Source organism: Botrytis deweyae (genome assembly GCF_014898535.1).
Source record: "Botrytis deweyae strain B1 chromosome Unknown BDEW_051, whole genome shotgun sequence".
Classification (NCBI taxonomy): domain Eukaryota; kingdom Fungi; phylum Ascomycota; class Leotiomycetes; order Helotiales; family Sclerotiniaceae; genus Botrytis; species Botrytis deweyae.
Window position 1 is genome coordinate 174,656 of NW_024066258.1, and position 20,278 is coordinate 194,933.

At 43.1% G+C, this 20,278-nt stretch overlaps 8 protein-coding genes across 8 annotated transcripts; 4 read left to right on the forward strand and 4 right to left on the reverse strand.

Annotated features, from left to right (window-relative positions):
- Nucleotides 1-591: 591 nt before the first annotated feature.
- On the forward strand, nucleotides 592-2,522 carry EAE98_011691 (uncharacterized protein; the record flags this gene model as incomplete). Its single annotated transcript, XM_038959314.1, has 6 exons — nucleotides 592-708; nucleotides 800-891; nucleotides 975-987; nucleotides 1,044-1,107; nucleotides 1,315-1,652; nucleotides 1,716-2,522. The coding sequence occupies 6 exons, from the start codon at nucleotides 592-594 to the stop codon at nucleotides 2,520-2,522; spliced, it is 1,431 nt and encodes a 476-aa protein (XP_038804372.1).
- Nucleotides 2,523-3,031: 509 nt separating this feature from the next.
- EAE98_011692 (uncharacterized protein) lies at nucleotides 3,032-4,601 on the reverse strand. Its single transcript, XM_038959315.1, has 2 exons — nucleotides 3,963-4,601; nucleotides 3,032-3,910 (listed from the first exon to the last, which is right to left on the reverse strand). Exons 1-2 carry the CDS (start codon nucleotides 4,535-4,537, stop codon nucleotides 3,637-3,639), a joined length of 849 nt encoding a protein of 282 aa, XP_038804373.1. The 5' UTR covers nucleotides 4,538-4,601; the 3' UTR covers nucleotides 3,032-3,636.
- A 317-nt stretch (nucleotides 4,602-4,918) lies between these two features.
- EAE98_011693 (uncharacterized protein) lies at nucleotides 4,919-6,164 on the forward strand (the record flags this gene model as incomplete). The annotated part of the gene is made up of 2 exons (XM_038959316.1): nucleotides 4,919-4,980; nucleotides 5,078-6,164. 2 exons carry the CDS (start codon nucleotides 4,919-4,921, stop codon nucleotides 6,162-6,164), a joined length of 1,149 nt encoding a protein of 382 aa, XP_038804374.1.
- Nucleotides 6,165-7,230: 1,066 nt separating this feature from the next.
- Nucleotides 7,231-9,381, reverse strand: EAE98_011694 (uncharacterized protein; the record flags this gene model as incomplete). The annotated part of the gene is made up of 1 exon (XM_038959317.1): nucleotides 7,231-9,381. The coding sequence occupies one exon, from the start codon at nucleotides 9,379-9,381 to the stop codon at nucleotides 7,231-7,233; it is 2,151 nt and encodes a 716-aa protein (XP_038804375.1).
- Nucleotides 9,382-11,196: 1,815 nt separating this feature from the next.
- On the reverse strand, nucleotides 11,197-12,926 carry EAE98_011695 (uncharacterized protein; the record flags this gene model as incomplete). The annotated part of the gene is made up of 6 exons (XM_038959318.1): nucleotides 11,197-11,418; nucleotides 11,477-11,530; nucleotides 11,622-11,783; nucleotides 11,838-11,942; nucleotides 11,994-12,796; nucleotides 12,854-12,926. 6 exons carry the CDS (start codon nucleotides 12,924-12,926, stop codon nucleotides 11,197-11,199), a joined length of 1,419 nt encoding a protein of 472 aa, XP_038804376.1.
- A 410-nt stretch (nucleotides 12,927-13,336) lies between these two features.
- EAE98_011696 (uncharacterized protein) lies at nucleotides 13,337-14,005 on the forward strand (the record flags this gene model as incomplete). The annotated part of the gene is made up of 3 exons (XM_038959319.1): nucleotides 13,337-13,450; nucleotides 13,503-13,751; nucleotides 13,814-14,005. The coding sequence occupies 3 exons, from the start codon at nucleotides 13,337-13,339 to the stop codon at nucleotides 14,003-14,005; spliced, it is 555 nt and encodes a 184-aa protein (XP_038804377.1).
- A 279-nt stretch (nucleotides 14,006-14,284) lies between these two features.
- Nucleotides 14,285-14,632, forward strand: EAE98_011697 (uncharacterized protein; the record flags this gene model as incomplete). The annotated part of the gene is made up of 1 exon (XM_038959320.1): nucleotides 14,285-14,632. The coding sequence occupies one exon, from the start codon at nucleotides 14,285-14,287 to the stop codon at nucleotides 14,630-14,632; it is 348 nt and encodes a 115-aa protein (XP_038804378.1).
- A 1,989-nt stretch (nucleotides 14,633-16,621) lies between these two features.
- Nucleotides 16,622-18,142, reverse strand: EAE98_011698 (uncharacterized protein; the record flags this gene model as incomplete). The annotated part of the gene is made up of 4 exons (XM_038959321.1): nucleotides 16,622-17,054; nucleotides 17,163-17,504; nucleotides 17,680-17,940; nucleotides 18,090-18,142. 4 exons carry the CDS (start codon nucleotides 18,140-18,142, stop codon nucleotides 16,622-16,624), a joined length of 1,089 nt encoding a protein of 362 aa, XP_038804379.1.
- Nucleotides 18,143-20,278: the final 2,136 nt, after the last annotated feature.

Here is a 20,278-nt window from a genome sequence, read left to right on the forward strand (position 1 = left end):
AATAAGCTCTGCGTCAGTGTTTGAGAGTTTGGGATGTACAAAAGGGCTGCAGTTGGGATCAGTGGCACGGAAAAGTTGCTTTTATGGGAGTCGGAGCATGTATCATCTTTCCTATTGGAATAATTCCGATCTTGATCTTTACTCTGGAGTATGGGTTTCTGGGAAGTTCTTTTTGAGGGTGGCTCTCTGAATTGTCATAAGCTGAGTTGAAGAAAGCAAGAATAACAAATAAATATTAAACCAAATAAATCAAAATACAATGATCACGTGCATAAATAATCATGATTCTAAACTACCTACACGACCACAATTCCTCGAGTTGACTTTCTCCATCTTGTGCTGTTCTCTTTTAGATGATGCACATTCATGACATCAAATGACGACCTGATTCCTGAAATACATACAAAAATATCCTTTTCAGAGTTCGAATGGCCACCACTCGCTAAGAATGATTCCTACCCATTACATCGCGTCATTCTCATACATCACCCATTTATCTACAAGCTATTGATGCTTACTTACATTCAAAATTGCCTTCTCCCCTGATAAACAGTCCCTCTTAATCAATCAAATCATCTGACCCCGGAGACCATGTCAGGATCAGAAGAAATCAAAGAGATAAACCAATCCGGTAAACTCATCGCTACATACATTCGCTCTCACACTACTGATACTTCTGGCACGAAATCTGACCGGATCGATGTCGATGTATGTGTTGTTTCTTTCTATCTGTATATGATGTGTGTCTTGATAGATGAGAGCATCTATTAGATTGATGAATATTGAAACTTGGAAATAGATACCAAAAGGTCCATCGACATGGGTTATGAGCTTGGTAGGGGCATTCATGCCGGTGGGATATCCGGATAGTGTGACGGAGGATTATACTGCGTGGGTTTTCTCTATCTTTTTTTTTTGGATTGGGATACTGTGAGGGGTCTGGAGAATGAAGAGACTAATGGATTTTATTGTAGGTATCAATTTTATGTAAGACACCTTAGCTGGGTGGAAGAATAGGGGGGAGGAAATGCTGATGAGAGAAGGATTCTATTCAGGCTTTTGCTAGTACGATTGCGGGGTTGTTGGCTAGTAGGGCTGTGCTTCAAGGTATGAATGAGGTGAAGGGTTCTTTTGTTTGGGGGTGGGGAGAGAGGGGTTCCTTTTGTTCTGGGCATCTGAAGAAGGAGTTTTTCTTGAACTCGTTGTTATAAGTTGTTGTAGAGTGTTGTCACAACTCCCTATCTAGACATTCCCTTATTCCAACATCACCACAAACCTTGATCTAAAAAACACTCCAAATCTAACCCATCCCAGGTCTCGGCGTAGGCGACTCCACCGCCTCAGCAACCCACGCCGTTCTCCTCTCCATCCTCCAAGAATCCGCAGGCCGTATCTCCACCATCCTCTTCGCGCACCGACTCGGCAGCGCTCTCGAGCCCGAGTGCAAAAAATATCGTCTCATGGCTGATATCTTCAACGATGCTGCTATGATTCTAGATTGCATCTCACCCGCTTTTCCCAAAATCCCCCGCGTGTTTTTACTCAGTGCGAGCAGTGTGTGTAAATCACTCTGTGGGGTTGCGGCGGGAAGTAGCAAGGCAAGTTTGAGTGCGCATTTTGCGAAGATGGGAAATTTGGCAGAGTTGAATGCGGTGGGTTTTCTTGCTTCTCGTGATAGATAGATAATGGATGGAATGGTACTAACAGGAAGATAGAAAGATGCAAGTCAGGAAACTCTCATATCCCTCCTGGGTATGCTCGTTGGAACATTTGTCGTTTCCAGGATTTCCTCTCAGGTAGCCACGTGGATTGCATTGCTCACTCTCCTCTCCATTCATCTCGGTACGAACTATATGGCCGTCCGATCCGTCACCATGCGTACCCTCAACAGACAACGAGCCAATCTCGTCATCTCATCTTTCCTCTCACACACAGGACACGAGAAGAACACAACTGGCCTCCCTTCCCCTCGAGAAATATCACTCCAAGAACGCATTTTCGAGCGCGACGGCGCAATCCGCAACATCCAAGGCGCAATCCTCGCTTACTGCAAAGTCGGCACGAGTCTCCAAGAACTACTCTCTTCAATCTCCACACCCACAGCTGCAGGAAATTATGCACAAAATGATCCAATCCTCACATCTCTCCTATCCATCTACAAATCTCAGGGTTACATAATGTGGTATTCCCCTTCTCGCCATACATTCCTCGTTCTTCTGAAAGAAGGAACATTACCGCAAGTTCAATTAGACGCGTGGTTCCACGCTATTTTCGCCGTCACTTTTAGGGAGGAGGAGAAGAAGAAGAAGAAGAAGATCCGGGATTCTGAGAATGAGAGGATGGATAATCAACATATTCTAAATTGGATGAAGCAATCGCTAGAGGAATCGGAGAAGTGGAGAGCGGAAATGAAGTTTTACGAGCGCTTGGAGAGGATAGGGTGGGATTTGAATACCCCGGCCATTGAGGTGACAGCGGGAACGAGATTGGTTGTTGGGGGTGGAGAGGAGAGGGGAGTGTAGGGGGTGGGAATGGTAAATTGACGGATCAAAATAAAGTCTTGGGTGGTACTGCGACGGTAAATATGAATTGTAATAAAAATGTGTCTTTATGCTAGCTAGATAGAGGGAAGTAGACTTCAAAACTTGGAAATTTCACTTCACTTCACTTCACTTCACTTCACCCAACCCAACCCAACCCAACCCATTAAAATTCAAGCCCGCATATGAAAAATAACCGCAGCATCTCTCTCGGAAATATCATTCTCATTCTCATTCTCCTTCTCATTCTACGCCCTTCATGTATACATTCAGTGTCAAATCACGCCAAAAAGAAGGAATACCTAGACAAAGTAGATTCTCCCATTAAATTTAGAGACAAAAGAGGAGAGAAAGGAGGGAGATGATTGTCAAATGCGAGGTTGATGAAGTTTGGATATTGGATGGGTAATTGAAAACTATCATACTCCGTTTCGTGTATTGGGTGCTGAGACTGTGGACACCCATTTTAGATGACGAGGTTTTATGTTCTTGATTTATTTGGTATGGATTTATTTGGTATGGATTTATTTGGTATGGATTTATTTGGTATGGATTTATTTGGTATGGATTTATTAGACTGTACATACATATATATTGTACAGCTCAACCGGAGCAGAGAGTATGTCCTTTGAGGTCAGATTCAAAGAGTACATCGGTATACAAACACCGTATACAAACACCGCAACACCTATAATTTACAATCCAATGCCTATCTTTCCATTTTATCCCTCTCAATTCGTTAATCGTACATCGTCTCCTCTCCATCTCAGCTTTCGATACCAAAGTCTCTAGGATGGCTCAGATGGAAGAAATAGGCATTCGAAAAGCTTCAGATGATATACACTCATCCGATGATGTTGGGCGCATGTCTCCTGTGTCCTGAAGCCATGGCAGAATATACGTTCTGGCCTGTGTTCCATCTGAAATTATATCGAACTTGAATCGGACCTTCTCCTAGACATCCATAAGATAGGTCTCATGAAAGTTGTCATGTCCGTCCATCTCCACTTACTACAAGCTGTGATCGTGGCGCATGATGCCGGGTTTTGATTACACTCTCAACCTCCCCATTCCCTCATCTTTCCAACGTAGAGCTCTAGTTAAATACCTTCCAAGCTCTCATCTTCCATCCTTCTAAGGTATTCAACTTTGGTCGAACATCCAGAAAGAAATTCAGCTTTCCACTTCCGTCGGGTGAAGCTTTGCCTGCGTAAAAGTCTATGATGTAATCAACTCTCTTGCCGCATCGATCAACAACCCAATCGTGACGGTCAAAGGGAGCGGTATATCCAAGAAGTGTATTGAATCGAGCTTTAGGCGAAAGGGTTTGCGAAAGTCCGAGGAAAGAATGAAGACGAGGTCCACCACATCTATTGAATTTATTAGTCCACATCTTGTCACAAAACTTCTCAAAGGACATACTTCTCGCTTCCCCATCCCGCCTCCCACTCTCTAATTTCTTTCCATGCCCTCTCATTCACAGCATTATGAATCGGCACAATAGTTTTCATATCTGCAGCGTCCGATTGATGACCTTTGCGTTTCATGGCTTCGAAAAACATTTTTTCACTAGGATAGATCCAATTCCCGGATGCAGAAACACCAGATTCAGATTCGGAATTCGCGGGATGAGAGGTTGAAGGAGATGAGGACGAGGGGGTATCATTTGGAGTAGGAGATGCGCGAGGAATCGTGGAGATTTCACGGTCGAGTCCTAGGCGGGGTGGAGAAGTTGCGGATTTGGGAGTTGATGGCGGTTGAGAGGGCGTAGATGATGCATTATCCCAGAAGAACAATCGGGAGAAGAAACTTGAAGGTGTATGTGTAGGAGGAGTGGTTTGATCAACGGTTGAAGAATCACAACTTGGACCTGGTTTTGATGGAGGGGTTGCGCCTGGGAAAGGTGGTTTGGTGGAATTGTTTTTTAGCCATGCTGCACGTGTTGCATGATCGACGGGACAGGCTTCTATGCCTTGAGTTGACTCGTCTTTGGACATCTTTGGTGGTTGTGTAGATTATGAGGATATACTCTACTTTGGCTCAAGTGAGGGAGGGGTGATTGTTAATGCAAATAAATTAAATTGGTCGAATTATCAAAATAATTATTTTGCCTTATCCGCCCGGTGACCGATCTCAACCCCACCTTGAATTTGCTCTGCTGATTGGTCAATCCTGGTACCTTGCTAACGGATTAACTTTATTGACCGCCCTTTGACATTTTGCAATCCGGAAGGGACTGGGGTTTGTTGTCAACAGGAAGTCTATTTCCTAAGAAGGGCACGATTGAAATATTGAAAATAAATACTTCTGGTGTATCCTTTCGAGAAAATCAAAAATAAATTCCAACTCTTCATATTTGATTCCAAAATCCCTTCAGAATGTCAGACACAAAGCTTTATCAAGCCAGTACAACGGCTCCAGTCAATATCGCAGTCGTCAAGTAAGTAAAGCTACCCCTCTCTCTTCCATTGTGCTTCTTTACTTCATGCATTGTCCACACTAAGAAACCTGCACTGACATATTCTCTCACCAACCAGATACTGGGGAAAACGCGATGCAAAACTAAACCTCCCAACCAACTCCTCCATCTCTGTAACCCTCTCTCAAAATGATCTCCGCACTCATACCACCGCTTCCTGCTCCCCCACCTTCACCGAAGATTCTCTCCTCCTCAATGGCCTTCCCCAAGATATCTCCAACGCCCGCACTCAAGCCTGTTTCCGCGAGCTTCGCTCTCTACGTTCCGCACTCGAGGATTCCGATGCCTCGCTCCCAAAACTCTCCTCTTACCCCTTGAGGATCATCTCGGAGAACAACTTCCCCACAGCTGCAGGTCTCGCTTCTTCCGCTGCTGGTTTCGCTGCTCTGGTTAGAGCTATCGCCAACTTGTATGAATTGCAATCTAGCCCTACCGAACTCTCGAGAATCGCAAGACAGGGAAGTGGCTCTGCTTGTCGTTCTTTGTTTGGAGGTTATGTGGCTTGGGAGATGGGTCAGAAGGAAGATGGATCTGATTCCGTTGCTGTCGAAGTAGCACCTGCTTCTCACTGGCCCGAAATGCGGGCTCTTATTCTCGTCGTTTCTGCCGAGAAGAAGGGGGTTTCCAGTACCTCTGGTATGCAAATTACAGTCGCGACATCGAAACTTTTCAAACAGAGAGCAGACAATGTGGTTCCAGAACACATGAAGGAAATGGAACGGGCAATCAAGGATAAAGACTTCGAGCGATTCGCAAAGGTTACTATGATGGATAGTAATAGTTTCCATGCAACATGTTTGGATACATTCCCACCCATTTTCTATTTGAATGACGTTAGTAGAGCAGCAATCAGAGCCGTGGAGGATATTAATAGTGCCGCTGGAACGACGGTTGCGGCATATACTTTTGATGCTGGTCCAAACGCTGTTATTTATTTCGAGGAGGAGAACCTTGGATTAGTAGCTGGTACATTGAAGACTGTCCTTGCAGGTGTGGACGGTTGGAATGGAAAGGACGTTGAGAGCAAGGCTCCAGAACATATTGATGAGAGAGCCCGGAAGGTACTCCAGGATGGTGTCAGTAGAGTAATTCTGACTGGTGTTGGTGGAGGACCCGAGAAGACTGAGAAGCATTTGAGCGCTTGAATTAGAGACGATTAGTTAATGTTGGAATCACGGAGAAAGGGCAAACATAAGAGTTAGCGAGTGCATTTGTAGATAATACCCTTGCAGTCAGTAAATACATTTGAAGCGCTATCACAAACACGCCTTTATATCTATCACCTCGTTGGATTTTGTAGAGAAGTGTACGAGTAGGAAAAGACTAATAGTGGTAGTGGTCAGACAAGAAGCTAGATCACAGCCACCTTTGCAAGCGAGGTCAGCATGACGCAATCCTATCCTCAGAAGTACTTCGATACCAACCCCAAAAAATAAAAATGGCACTCGCCAGCACCAACTGGACAATTATTCGAAAATACTACGGTAGATTTGACAATTGACTGGCGGCAAATCATCCCCTTAGGTGCGTTAAATGGGCTCCGTCGCTTAACATGGGCATATCAACCAATCAGATCATCAGAATTCCTTGATTTAATCTAATTTTCGAACTTAATCTTTAATATAAAAATCAATCAATATTATTTTTATATTGAAATTTCGAACATAATAATACATATTAATTTCCAATCTCATGGATTTTTTTAAATTTAAAAAAATCGAAAATGAAAGTCAAGATTCTATATTATAAATAGTGTGACTGAAAAACCATTAAAATAGCTATTCTATCCAATAAGGCTTTATCATTCAAGGTATATCGCACAGACCACCTTCGGAGCCCATTTGACGCACCTAAGGGGATAATACCGACATATTACTTTTCCAGAAATATACCATTTTATATCAAATCAGTCTTCATCATTCTGTTCGTAAACATCCAGCACAATTAAGACATCCAAATCAGTGCACATTCATTTTTGCAATTATGCTCATTAATACATGTGTGTAATTCTCCTATGAAAAGATTAATGGGTATCTAACGCGCACTATGCATACAAATCCTGAACAACAGATCCCGAACACCCCTCGGAAACAAGAATGGTACGAGATAGCTACTAACTATGAGGAAGACTTATGAGTCGATTCCTCAAGCTGGTTACTGAAGCCCTATGGAACCAATAAGCCAAGACCACAATTATACAAAACGCAGAGCCTAGGATCTACCAATTCCCTGCATCATACTCTGCACAGTTTTAAACTGCGAATTCTCCTCCTCCAACCGCGTATTCCTCGCTTGCAGCAGAGCAAGTTGATCAAGTAGACCCTTATCTCCATTCGACTGTTGCATGAGCTTAGACCGCAGATTAGCAGACACAGCTTGCTGTTCCTGCAATTGTCGTTGAAGATCACTCTCGGCGCTCTTCCGAGATACTGCGTCCTGTGCTCGATCATTGCGTTCCCTGATTATAGCTTCGTTCAATCCCCTGTATTTTGCTTTGAGAAGATCAAACTCTTTGACCTCTTGAAGTGCGGCCACGCCTTCTTGGCTCTTTCTCATCCTCGCGTCGTCTTTGAGCTTGGCGATTGTTGTTTCCAGAGTGCCAATCGTAGCCTTCAGAGGCTTGGTAGATTCCTCAACGGCGCGAGCAATCTCACTAGCTTTGGTATCGTCGATTTGAGCCTGGCTGACTCGAGAAGCACGTAGTATATCTCGTTCTTGTCGTGCTTCATCTCGATCTTTTTTGAGCTCAGCAGCTTTTGTAACAAAGCGTTCATGTGCTGCCTTGTGTCGAGAAAGTTTGTTGGTTGTTTCTGCACTATCGAGTTTGGTAATGTTGTGCGCATCTTGTTCGGCCTTTAATTCCCGCTCTAGTTTAGATATCTTTTCGTGTAGACGCTGTATCTTGGCAGACCACTCACTTCGGACCTTGTCTGGTTCTTTCACTGCTTTATCGAGTTTCTCTTTCGTCGCCGTTAATGCAGATTCTAGCTTGCTGTTCTCAGTTCTGAGTGCTTGTTCTCGATTGTCATGGACAACATATAGATGCTTCATCTCGATCTCCTTTTCAGCGATATTTCGTTCCTTAGCGGCGATTCTCTTGCCCAATGAGATTATCAAGTCATCCTTGGCTCTATCTTCAGCTTCTTCTTCTGACTTTTCATGTTCTTCGGAAGAGTCTTCAGCGTTTGTTTCAATGGCAGCTCTGATGTCCTTGATGGTAACTTTGCTTTTTAACACCTTCTCCTTCGTATCCTTTCTACCTAAAGCCAACTCAGTATGACCTAACGATATCAATCTGTCTTTCTCCTCCTGGCGCCATTGTTTCCTCTGTTCCGGGGTCTTTGTCACTAGAGGATACCCGTTCTCAAATCTCTTCGGCTCTTCCTGTCCTGCCTTGACTTGTGCTTCAATAGCCCGTTTTACCCATTCTGGTGGAACTATTTCGTTGTTTGCTCCATGATACTCGAAAGCTTTTGCAATATATCCGATCGAAGGGTATGATTTTGGGACCGGGGTGTCTCTCAAAATTATGAGGAGTGTTGCAGCCTCGTCGCTAGTAAATGTAACATCGGCGTTATTCTTTACGGCTAAGCATAGGCGCTGAAATTGGTATTGACAGACGGAATTATCAGGCTCAAATACAGCCACAACCATGCATTCTTTTTTAGTTGCGTTTCTCGGCATCCTCGCCTCGCGCTCTTTGGAGATCGGTAATGATAAACCTTGAGCAGTAAGAACACGTGCTTCCCTGCTGCTCAAAGTGACATCGACTTGCCAAAGCTTCGCATCATTGAGCCTTTCAATAATTGAAACTGAACATAGATACCACTCTTTCGCAAGCTCTTCTCTTCCTCCTGGAACAACAAAGCAGGGTTTTGAAGAAATCAAAAGTTCTTCTGCCAAATTTATGCCTACATTCTCGCTATAATCCTTAAACGGATCCCGTTGATAATCCAAGCAATGGGTGCCGTCCATATATCTTCTCTCAAAGATAAAGAACCACGTGAGTATGTCGTCCACGGGTACGTTCGAGTATGCTTTTAGGTACGACGTATCACGAAAAGATGTGTATTTCCAGGCTTCGACTTCACGTGGAGTCAAGAAAAGAGTCTGACCAGAGTTTGCAGCTTCAGAAGCCTTCTTTGCTATAGTAGTTCGGATGACTTCAGTGTCCTTAGCCATATTTTTTGGCCCCGGAGGAAACATTCGACAGCAGTTATCCAGCCAATTCGCCTCCATGATGGACAATGTCGTATGGGATTGCGTTATGAAAGCATCATGCACCTTTCTCGTGATGCTGCGTTTGATTTTCCTTTCAAATGCTGGAATAGCTAATTCTTCTTCAAAGTAATCATCACCCATGGTGAAGCTGGCAAATGGAAACTAGCAAGCAGCGAGATCGATAGTTGATGTTGGGTTTGAGTCTTCAGTGGAAGAAAATTATTATCTTTGAAGGGAAGGCTTTCAAATTAGTGAGCAAGAGTTATGCAATAAGTGACAATTGAGAGCGCTGTGTAAAAAGATGAGCTATCTGGAGATGCGCCAGAGAAGAAAGGCAATAAAATTCAGGGAACTGAAACAAATTGTAGAATAGTTGAAAAATCAATGAATTATGTTATCAAACAAGTTTGAAGGGAGGGTGAGAATTTGCAAAGTTGTGGAGAAAAAACTTGACAAATTGCAAAATATGAACACATTCAAACAAAAATAGATCGGGTTTCTCCGGGTCGGGTACTAGCCCTTTGATTGAAATGGCTGTATTGAATTCACTGTGGTCAGATTTTGCTAAGACTATCTTCTCAGGTTTCTAGGATCAGAGTGCAAAGTGAGTAGAAGGATGTTACCTGAGAAGTTGTGAAGCTATAAAGCTGTCTTGGTAACGTACGAACCAATAATTAATAAGTGTTTTTGTTGGCTTTGATGCAAAGTAACTAAAGGCAGGTCTTGAGAAGAGTTGCTGGTGAAGTCTTGATGTAGAAATTTCAAAGCAGTTTTTAAAATCTCAAGTATTGGAGAAATGTATAAGGGAAGTGAATTTGTGAGATTTACCTTGTTGCCAACAGAAAAGTAACCTCAAAGCACAAATGTTGAATCTCCCAAACCAAGTATCTTTGCACATCTCCGCACTTTCTCTCGCCCCTCCTGTTACCCCTCCCTTCATCAGCCCTGACCCTAGGTTTGAGGAACATTAACCAAGCTTTCTTTCCTTCAAATATTCGAAACGCTCTCAAGGTTCTTTCTGTATGTTCAAGATTTTTGAATTTCTGAATAGTTCTTAAAAATCGAATGGAGATTTATATGTTCAGAAAGTCAAGTGATGTGTGGAGAGAATCGTAGGACAGTGAGTTATGAAGATTAGAGTGAGAGTCATGGGAAGTTGAGGAGAGTGGGGATAATTTTTATGCTTGCGATCAGTTCAGAGAACTTGATAGATAATGACAGAAGATTCAGGCTGAGTGTTGTCAGAAACTTAGAACTTCTAGACCGAAGAGAGCAAACTTCAATGTTTTGTGAAACGGGATAGAAGCAATAGATGGATACGCGTCAGTATCACCAGACTGTATCATAATGCAGAGTTTAAGGCAAGTTCTGTCCTCTTTCTACTTTGTCAAGGATGCATCGTAACCTCTTTTATCTCAAGTTTACGAGAAACTTAACTGCTTTAATGGACAATCATTGAGTCTACTGTTATACAAAAAATTACTGTCAGTCAATGAATATTCTACCATATAAAGTATGGGTTTCTACTTCATAAACCTCGGAGCATTGTAAAGAAGACCAAAAGCAGTTTCTGGCATCCTTTTTTTCTCTTGAGGGACACATAAGAGAAATGCGGCAATCTTTATTCGTCTTGAAAGCTCCCATAATACAGACAATACATGGACAGCATGATTAGAAAAAAAAAACAATAACAACAGAGAGAAACCACAACAATAATAGCAATGGCAATGACAATGAAACTCGACACGGCAATGGTCGAACATTAAATTTCGTGAATTCTATGCATTCATGGTATCAATTATTCTCGTTAACTTTTATCTGCATGGAGTTTCTATTACAAAAGAATTGCAACCCACAAATTTGGCATTGACACTAACAATGCACTGGATGATTGTATGGCGCAAAATATTGTGAACAGCTCGATTCAGATCACTTCAACATTTCGACCTTTTACCTTTAACCAAGAATGCTTTTGAGCACCTTGATTTGCTCCTCAACGCTTGACTTGCTGGTTCCGCCAGCCGCTTGGCGCGCTTCTACACTCTTCTCATAGTCAAAGCATTCAGAAACATCCTCCTTGAAACGGCTATCAATACTCTTCAGTTGATCATATGTCAATTGGTCCATTGGAATCTTAGTCTTCTCGGAGTATGCGACGACTTGTCCAGAGATGTGGTGCTATTTTCAAAATTAGCACTTGTTTGATCATACCTTAGAAGAATGAAAGGCCACTTACAGTCTCCCGGAATGGTACACCTGCTCGTACTAAATAATCTGCTAAGTCGGTGGCCTAAGAATGATCCCCTTGATTAGCGAGAGCACAACCAAAATACGCTAGGCTCGACCGCATTTCAACGAATTATATTCTTGAATTGACTTACGAGCATGAATGGGTCTAGCGAAGCCTTCATCTTCTCTGGATTGATAGTCAACGTGCTGAGAACGCCGGTTGCAATCTGGATACTGTCTCCAACTGTCTTAATGTGATCCAACATTGGCTCCACACTCTCTTGGAGATCCTTGTTGTAAGTACTTGGAAGACCCTAATATGATCGATCAGTATATTGTCATATTGCCAAATGACAGTGGAGGAATACCTTGATGGTCATCATCAAACCTGCCATTTGACCGAACGCTCTGCCAGATTTACCCCTCAATAATTCCAAACTGTCACTGTTCTTCTTTTGGGGCATCAGAGATGACTATCGATGTTAGTTCAAGAGTCTACGAAGATCTTGGAAGGTAGGACGTACTCCTGTGGAGTAGGCATCAGCCAGACGAACGAAGCTAAATTCACCGGTACCATAGATAATAAGATCCTCAGCCCATCTTGATAAATGTGACATGAGAGTAGCACCCCATTGCATGGTCTCAACGACAAAATCACGGTCGCCGACTGCCGACATAGAATTCCACAGAAGACCTTCGAAACCAAGCTCCTCGGCCATTGCCTCACGATCGATGTTGAAAGGGTTACCAGCCAAAGCACCACATCCTAATGGCGATCGATTGACTCGCTTGATAACTTCTCGCAATCTTTGGAGATCAGTTGCAAAAGCCAAACCGTATGACAACATCCAGTGACTCCATCTGATGGGTTGAGCACGTTGCAAGTGAGTATATCCTGGCATGATATGTTCAATCTCGTTCTCTGATCTGGCAGCCACAACCTTCAAGTAATCGACTAAGAAGCTCTCAATCTTTTTGAGCTCATCCCTAAGCCACAATCGCATATCTGTTGCAACTTGCTCATTTCGACTTCTTCCAGTGTGTAATTTCCCTCCAATCTCTTTGCCAATAATTTCGCCTAGTCTTCTCTCATTTGCAGTATGAATATCCTCGTCCACACCAGGAATGATCTTGAACGTGCCAGCGACCCATTCTTCCTCGACTTGCTTCAATCCGGACTCAATTGCTGCGAATTCAGCTTCAGTCAAGATGCCATTCTTGTGGTTTGCACGAGCCCAAGCAATACTACCCCGAATATCCTGGGTATGGAATGCACGATCGTAGTAGATTGATTCGTTATAAGAGACCATGAGAGGATCAAGACCTCCTATTGAACTGTCAGTAAGAAATTGAGCTCAATCAAAGAGATATGAGTCAAACAAACCAGTAAATCGACCACCCCACAACATATTCTCTCCAGGTTTGCTACCTGGAGCTCTAACTTGTTCTGAAGCCATAATTTTATAAAACAGAATGTATTGACCACAAAATATAAGTAAATGCAATACAAGACCTTATCGTCGCTGTGAGTATTGGTTGCTTGACATAAAATCAAATATGGACGGGAATGCTAAGAAACTATTGATAATAGTATTGCGATAGCTAAAAATTTATTGAGGGGTGGTTCCTGATTGCATCGGAGGACGGTGCTACGTTAATCCTTGCTAGCGCCCGCCTTGTGAGAACTACGGTAAACGACAACTCATCAATTGCTGTTTCATATCAAATCCAAATCTCAACTCTCCACCGCTTTAATTCTACCACGTATCTACCGAGTACTGCTCCCAATACCCGAAGAGTTGATTTTGGAAGAGTATTGAAGAAGCACAAATTCACAAGGGCATTGATTGACATACTGCTTTTAAATATGGCTTCGTTTCCCAACATTTGGAATCATCGTAAGGTGGCCGACACCGCTTCTAAGCCTTGTGAGATTTGCTATAAACCTAGTGCAAGTGTTCTGATAACTCCAGAAAACAAGGTGGATATTGTCATTCTCTATTTTGAAGTGATCGCTTAACAACTCTTATTAGGACTTCTTTTATGTATGCCCATCCCATTTAAAGGATAAAGGATTTGCTACACCCATTGTAGATGAGGCTGCTATTGCTGCTAAGAAAAAGAAAGAGATGGACGACGAGATCGCACGTGTGAAGCAGGAGTTCGAAGAGAAGCAGAAGAGGAAGAAGGAGAAAGAAACTTCGAAGAAAGACGAGAAGGAAAAGGATAGTGAAGATAAAAAAGATGAAGGGAAAAAAGACGAGAAGAAGACTGATGAGAAGGTATGCATAACGCTTCGCCATTCTCCATCTTATACCTACTAATATTTCACTTGTATCTTTAGGAGAAGTCAGACACTCCTGTATCACCAGCACCAAGTCCAACAGCAGATGAAGAACCTAGAGTCTTTTCTTTAAAAAAGGCGTTCTATCAACAGAGACTGGATAAAAAGAGGCAGGCGGAAGTTGCAAAACGAAATCGTGAACGTCTCCAAAATCCGAATTTATTTCCACAAGTCCCTAAAGGCTTACCTTGAGCTGGGATAATCATCTCAAATGATCAGCGCTCCTACTTAAGTGGGAGAGATTCCAACAGAGCCATCATGGATTTATCAGTGTTCCTTGTGACGGTGGTGATTTTGCAAAGTCACTCAAAAACAGGAGATTCGGACCGTACTTGCCAAGAACATTCGTTCTTACATTCTCGAGTCAAGGAAGCGTCTTATTAGTCAGACATTCACCCTCGCGCAAACTTTACTCGTTCTTGATATACTGGCCGGGGAATGTAACACGCGAGTTTGATGGAGTCACTTAAAATGGTAAGGCCCGTTTCGTACACGTCATATAATTTACTACTAATGAGAGTTGCAGCATCGTATGTTCATGAGGTCCTTCTGCTGACTGCATATGATCGACCCGTTGGGAAGGTGGTCAATGCATCTAAGTTGGAGTTGAGTATGGATGAGTTGAAATTTACCGGGGCAGTCCTCCTTGTACTTACTATCCTGTATATAAAGCTTCATCAGGCTACTTCTCACGGCAGTCATCAGGCTAGACCGCGCGGTATCTTCCTTGCCAGGCAACCGAGTGAAAGAGCGGTGCCATCCCGCATTTATCTACCTCGTACAGAACGCCGTGAAGGTACATACGTGCTTACATGTTAGAAAGCTAACCCTGCTTATCTCAAGCCATTCTAAGCTTCTTTCACTTCCCTGCAATAGTTGTTTCCCATATCCACTATTCTCGCTTGAAAATTTATTGTTAGTGCTTATTTTCAGCCTTCAAAATCCTTAGGAGAAGCCACTTACCCCGGTACTCACTTTGCAATACCCTCCAGCTACTCACTTGGTTGTCACTTCGCTTCTCTTATCCATAAGCTCATCTAGTCTCAATTACCATATTGCATTGCTAAACCAATCAGTCTCGTGATTTCACTAGTCATAGGGCTTCAAAAATGTCATCCAGATCCAATTGAATGCTTATCATTTCCTCATGCTCATCGATCATGTCCTGTAGTCAGACGGCTGAATGAGCATCCGCCAGTATCCTTTACCCCGCATATCTAACGATGCAGTGCTACCCCGGTCATCTTTTCAATCAACGATGGCATCATTGGATAGATGCAGCAATGTCTTGCAGAGTTAAGACCACGCGACTTTGCTCTGCTGGTCATTGTACGTACAATTTATGTATGTATTTACTCGGTGAAACGTTCATTTCGGAAAGGCCACTGCGAACAGAAAGCCTTCCATAAATCTATCACATTTTCACGGCTGACTTGCATGCATATGAGCATTCTATTACACCTCAAATATCATGCTCGGTTCCTTTCTTCCTTCTCTGCCTGAGGTACGCCTGTGCATCCGTTTGTTATATCACACTCCACTCCGCTTACGGAGCCTAACATATCTGGTCTCATCCTGCATCGCTCAAGCTGAGTCATCCTTAACATCAATTCATCCTACTACCAGACTCCTTCCTTCACTACTGCATAGATGCCTTATTATATGAAATGTAAGCATAAACGGACCCGGCAACTTGGTTGAGGTTAGAACGTTATGTATACGTGAAGAGTGGAGCCAATAATCCTACGCCGTTACGATGTATTTAGGATTCTTTTCGCTGTATCTAACAATAAAGGAAGTACTGGGATGAATAAAAAGAGCGTGTGGTTTACTGGAGAGCGGGACAATGGTGTAAATGAGGCCAATCCTGGACGATTTGATCCATACAAAGGGGCGGGCCTATTAGTTCGGGAAGGAGGTTATACCACATTTTGTATAATGATATAATATGATATACTAAATGCTTTTTCAATTATCTGAAATAAGCTCCATCTACATTAGGAATAGATGAGGTCGCCCTCTCAAGGTCTCCATCCGTTTTAAACATCTAGACAGAAGTATATAGAGCATAACAAAAGTTTCCCAATTCCCATGACACACTTTACAAAGAATCCATTGATCCCTACACAGATTCACAATCTGCCAGATAAAGGATCTAGACCCATCTGTTCTGAACCGTCTTCCCGCTTACGTTTCAATTCTTTACCCACACCTGCACCTGCACCCACACCCACATCCATACCAGAAGTCCATTCCTTCATCACCCGCTCGATGCGCCTGCTATCCGCGCAAACACAACCCAGCATTACACAAACGGGGCCAGGCAATCCAATCCATCATCTCTCGGTTGTTCCACAAATACTACTTTGACATTTTTTGACACTGAAAATTTCGAAATCCGAACTTTCCGATTCCTTGCAATTGCCTAAACTTTTTCTACTTGTTTTTTTGGCTTCTGGTTTTTCGTTTTCAAATTTGAATGTCACATGTGCAGGATGAAGAATGTTTAGAACTAGGTATATCCTATATGCATATGCAGGCATTGATGCAGGTGGTAGCAGTGTATGTATCTCGTGAATAGTGTGTAATAGAACCAAGATGATAGGGCGGAATAAGCCAAACACATGGCCCTGCAATCTAGTCTTCTCAACTTCCTATTATATCACATCTTACAATTCCTGTCTAGTACCGTACGGTAACATGCCGCGGTTATGTCCATTCATACATATGTACATACATGCATACACGTTTTGTCACCTCGCCCTCGCGGCAGCATCAATCATTCCAGAACCAACCCCCATCCCCAGTCTACAAACTCCCCTTCTCCCTATCTAGCGTAGTTCCGCTTCCTCTCATCCCAGGAGGCAACCTAATACCCCCGCTCCCACCTTCCACCCTCTTTCCGAGCGTGACCTCATCACATCTTCCCTTTAACAAACTGAAAGCCGGGCAAACCCATACACCACAACTACATCGCATTCCCTGCCAAGCATACTTTCCAACTTGGGCTTTGCATTTTTGGTTTGGACATTCGAGTCTTCCGGATAAGTTTCCGAGTTCGAGTTCGGGACGCATCCAGGAGAGAGGGTGCAAGAAATGGTGAGTACAAGTGCTGTGGTGGGGAGTGGAAGCAAGGGAGGAGATGGGTGTTGTCTGAGGATTAACGAGGGAGGTGGGAGAAGATGTGAATTTTGAGGTGGGTGTGTGAGGTATCAGGTAAGGGGTTGTGACGAGGTTGCGGCTAGAGTATTGTTAGTTTAATGATTATGTTTCTCCGCTGCTTATTGATAACGACAATGTATGACAGAGAAATAAAAATGAGTGAAGAAAACGAAAAAGGAAAGCTTACCGACACATTCTACATCTGATCTCCTTTTCTTTACCGTCTGCCTTCTGTTTATCCTGCTCTTCTTCGTCCTCAAATCTTACCCAATCAGGTCGTCCTCCAGTGGCCACAGCCAACTCAACCTCTCTTTGATACAGCCATCTTTGATACTTAGGCTGATCATCTATGTTTCTCGGGCAGCCCATTTCGTGATATAACTGGAGCTGCGCCATAAATCCATCATTAGGCTCAGCGAAAGGTCGTGTTTGTTGAATTTGTGCAAGCGCAGTATGGGGAGTGAGTGAGGGATATTGACGGAGGAGGTAGGCGATTAAAATGGTTACAGAACGGGAGCGACCCATCGCGCTAATAGGTGTCAGTGTTTGACATATGTTATTCAAAGATAGGAACAAGGAGTCATGAGCAGAGAAACACCACTTGACTTCTCCTTTTGAAATTCAATACATGCTTCCGTGTCTACTACAATGATAGTAATGACTTTCGACTTTCAGAAAAAACAAAATAAAGTGTCCTAACTTACCAATGAACAAGCACAGCACTCTTCTTCTTCTCACTCTCATCACCTTCAAGCCTCCCATTACCCTTTAGAGCCTCTTCAATCCAAGCTCCTGTCGTCTCAAATTCACCCAGTAAATTCTCGTCCTCTACATCATCTACTTCGATCTGGAGGTGTTTGTACTTATTCCAATCGATATTGAAGTTCTTGAAATCGTACTTCAGAACACTGACAATATGTGTGATGTTGTTCTTTTGGAGAGAGTTCTCCGTCAACGAGACGATCCTATCTTATGTTAAATCTATCTTTCTCTTATATCATCCAAAGAACAGCAGACAATAGTCAGAGATCCTCCGCAACATTCGAGCAAAAGGTCGAAAAATCAAAGCAATATCACGTGCGCGGGGCAAACGCTCGAAAGTCAATGTACATACCCTCCAACATACAACTCATCCTCCCCTGATAATCTCGAAGGTTCTGTATTCATCTTAAGATTCTGTCTCAAATTCCGTACTTTCTGTATCTGTTCCTGTAACTGTCTGTCTTCCAGATTTGGCGAGTCTTCAATTGACGTTGATGTTGTCGTCGCCACCTTGATCGAGCAAACCCTGTGTAACCTCGAGATAGCAAGTCAAACAATCTCAAATCCTCGCTTATGACCAGCAATGTACTTGCAAAAAGGGGGGGAGCGTATTCAATTAAGATCAGGTGATAAGATATTATTGGTATGCAGTCCACACTCAAGGGTCTCTTTCTTCAAGCTTGTGTACGTTTAGAAAATTCCAAATTGTTCTTTTGCTCTTTCACCCCGCCTTACCGGTTAAATCTCGGAGTTCGGAACTACCGATCCTTCACTCGTAGAATTTGCCTTAGGCCAAACTTTAAAATCAGCCTTAAAAGTTTGAGAAACGCCATCGAATCAACATAAAGTTAAAATTTCTGCGCGGAGAAGTATTTTCCCTCACGAGATCTTGTCTTGTTCTGTGTTTCGGCAGTTTGATTACAGAGCGGCAGATGAAACATCCGGTGCGCAACATTCAGTATCATTTGTGCGCATACATGTAGTGGCAGTGTTACCATCTAGTATTTTACGTGAAGATAGTCAGGAGACGATTAACGAAATTGCATTTTGTAGATGAATCTGCACTGCACTGATGTCCATACGATGAGACTTTCGGAGTGACTCCTTCGGGGCTAAAAAGCACAAGCACGAGAATCTTCTCATCGGGCCGAGTCCGGGCTAAGAAATACTTACTTTTAGGGATTTTGGCCGCCTTGGAGATATCAATGCAAGGTGGACGAGATCAGATTGAGTTTTTCAGGGGTAAACTGGGGATGGATGTCGGGTATTATTAGGTTCATATCTCCGAAAACTACAAGGCTGTCATGATAAACGATGATTAGACTCATCAAACTTTGTAATTCATATCGGTGCTACTGATATCGGTGATAGTTCTCTGGTGAGAATCGAAGGAATGAGAATGTCGGCCGAAATGAACAAACAACAATATGTCTCGTTAGACGATCAATAACACAATGGAACGTTGCGCGATTTATTGTACCATTAGCCAACAGGCTGTAATATCTCCGAAGGTTGGAATTGTCTTAGATTTTGTTGATCACCAAACACGCAGAGATCTCAACATAAGACATAATCATGAGTAAGTAAATGATGTCCGGTTCAGAACACCCGACTCGAGGATGATCTAACTCACGTAGCACAAACATGGCATCAACCCCCGTTCGTCCGCCTACCGAAAGCCCTACCCGATATTATCCATATGCAACACATATTGTATCTACTCGAAATAACTAAGGCTGACCAGTCCAGCCAGTCCAACATAAACTCACATGTAGCCAAGAAATACCACCAGCATGTGCACACGCAATCAAATCATCCAAAAAAATCATGTCAATCCAGACTCCAGATCATCCCCGTACCGATAAACGGACGATTGGCGATGTGTGTCCCAAAAGCGGAAAAGTGTTGTGATACGACACCTCGTGTTTCGCTTCGACATCCCGCGTGTGTGCCAGAGATTCAGCCTTCTTTTTCGCCCTATGGGGCCGTACTTCACTTGAGCCTGGTACTGTGCTACGAGGCGCTAGAGGCGGGCGTTCATAAGGTTGGCCAAGGGATAAAAAGAAAACGGAAAATTTGTTACATGAGTATGGGTTTTGTGTAACATTTCTACCTATACAAATTGACTGAATGGAAAGATCTGGATGGCTTGGCATTTAGCTGAAAATTGAAAAATATATACTGTCCGTATTCGAGATTTAGGCATTTTCATCTCTTGCATGCAGGTCAATCAATGAAAGACGATACCAGAACATACAGTATATTAGATGTCCTTAAACGGCAATTATGTATCTTACGATACTGTATGATGGCCACCTTAGAACGTAATCTAGCCCCAACGCCAATGTCATCAGCGGCTGATCAGAACATGGGTTGCAATTTGCACCCATCTACCGAATGTTTTTCAGCCCTTTGTTCTAGATCTGGTAGAGACATCCACCTGTGGTCGATTCACCGCTTAGTTTGATACATGCTCACGGGACATTGCGATTTTGCAATTAAACGAATTGGCTGACGAATGTAAGTGTAGAAAACTAGGCA

Coding starts and splice junctions, on each gene's coding strand:
- EAE98_011692 (XM_038959315.1), bottom strand. CDS start 4,537: ATGTCCAAAGACGAGTCAACTCAAGGCATAGAAGCCTGTCCCGTCGAT. Junction 3,911..3,962: donor GCGGGATGGGGAAGCGAGAA/GTATGTCCTTTG, acceptor TAAATTCAATAG/ATGTGGTGGACCTCGTCTTC.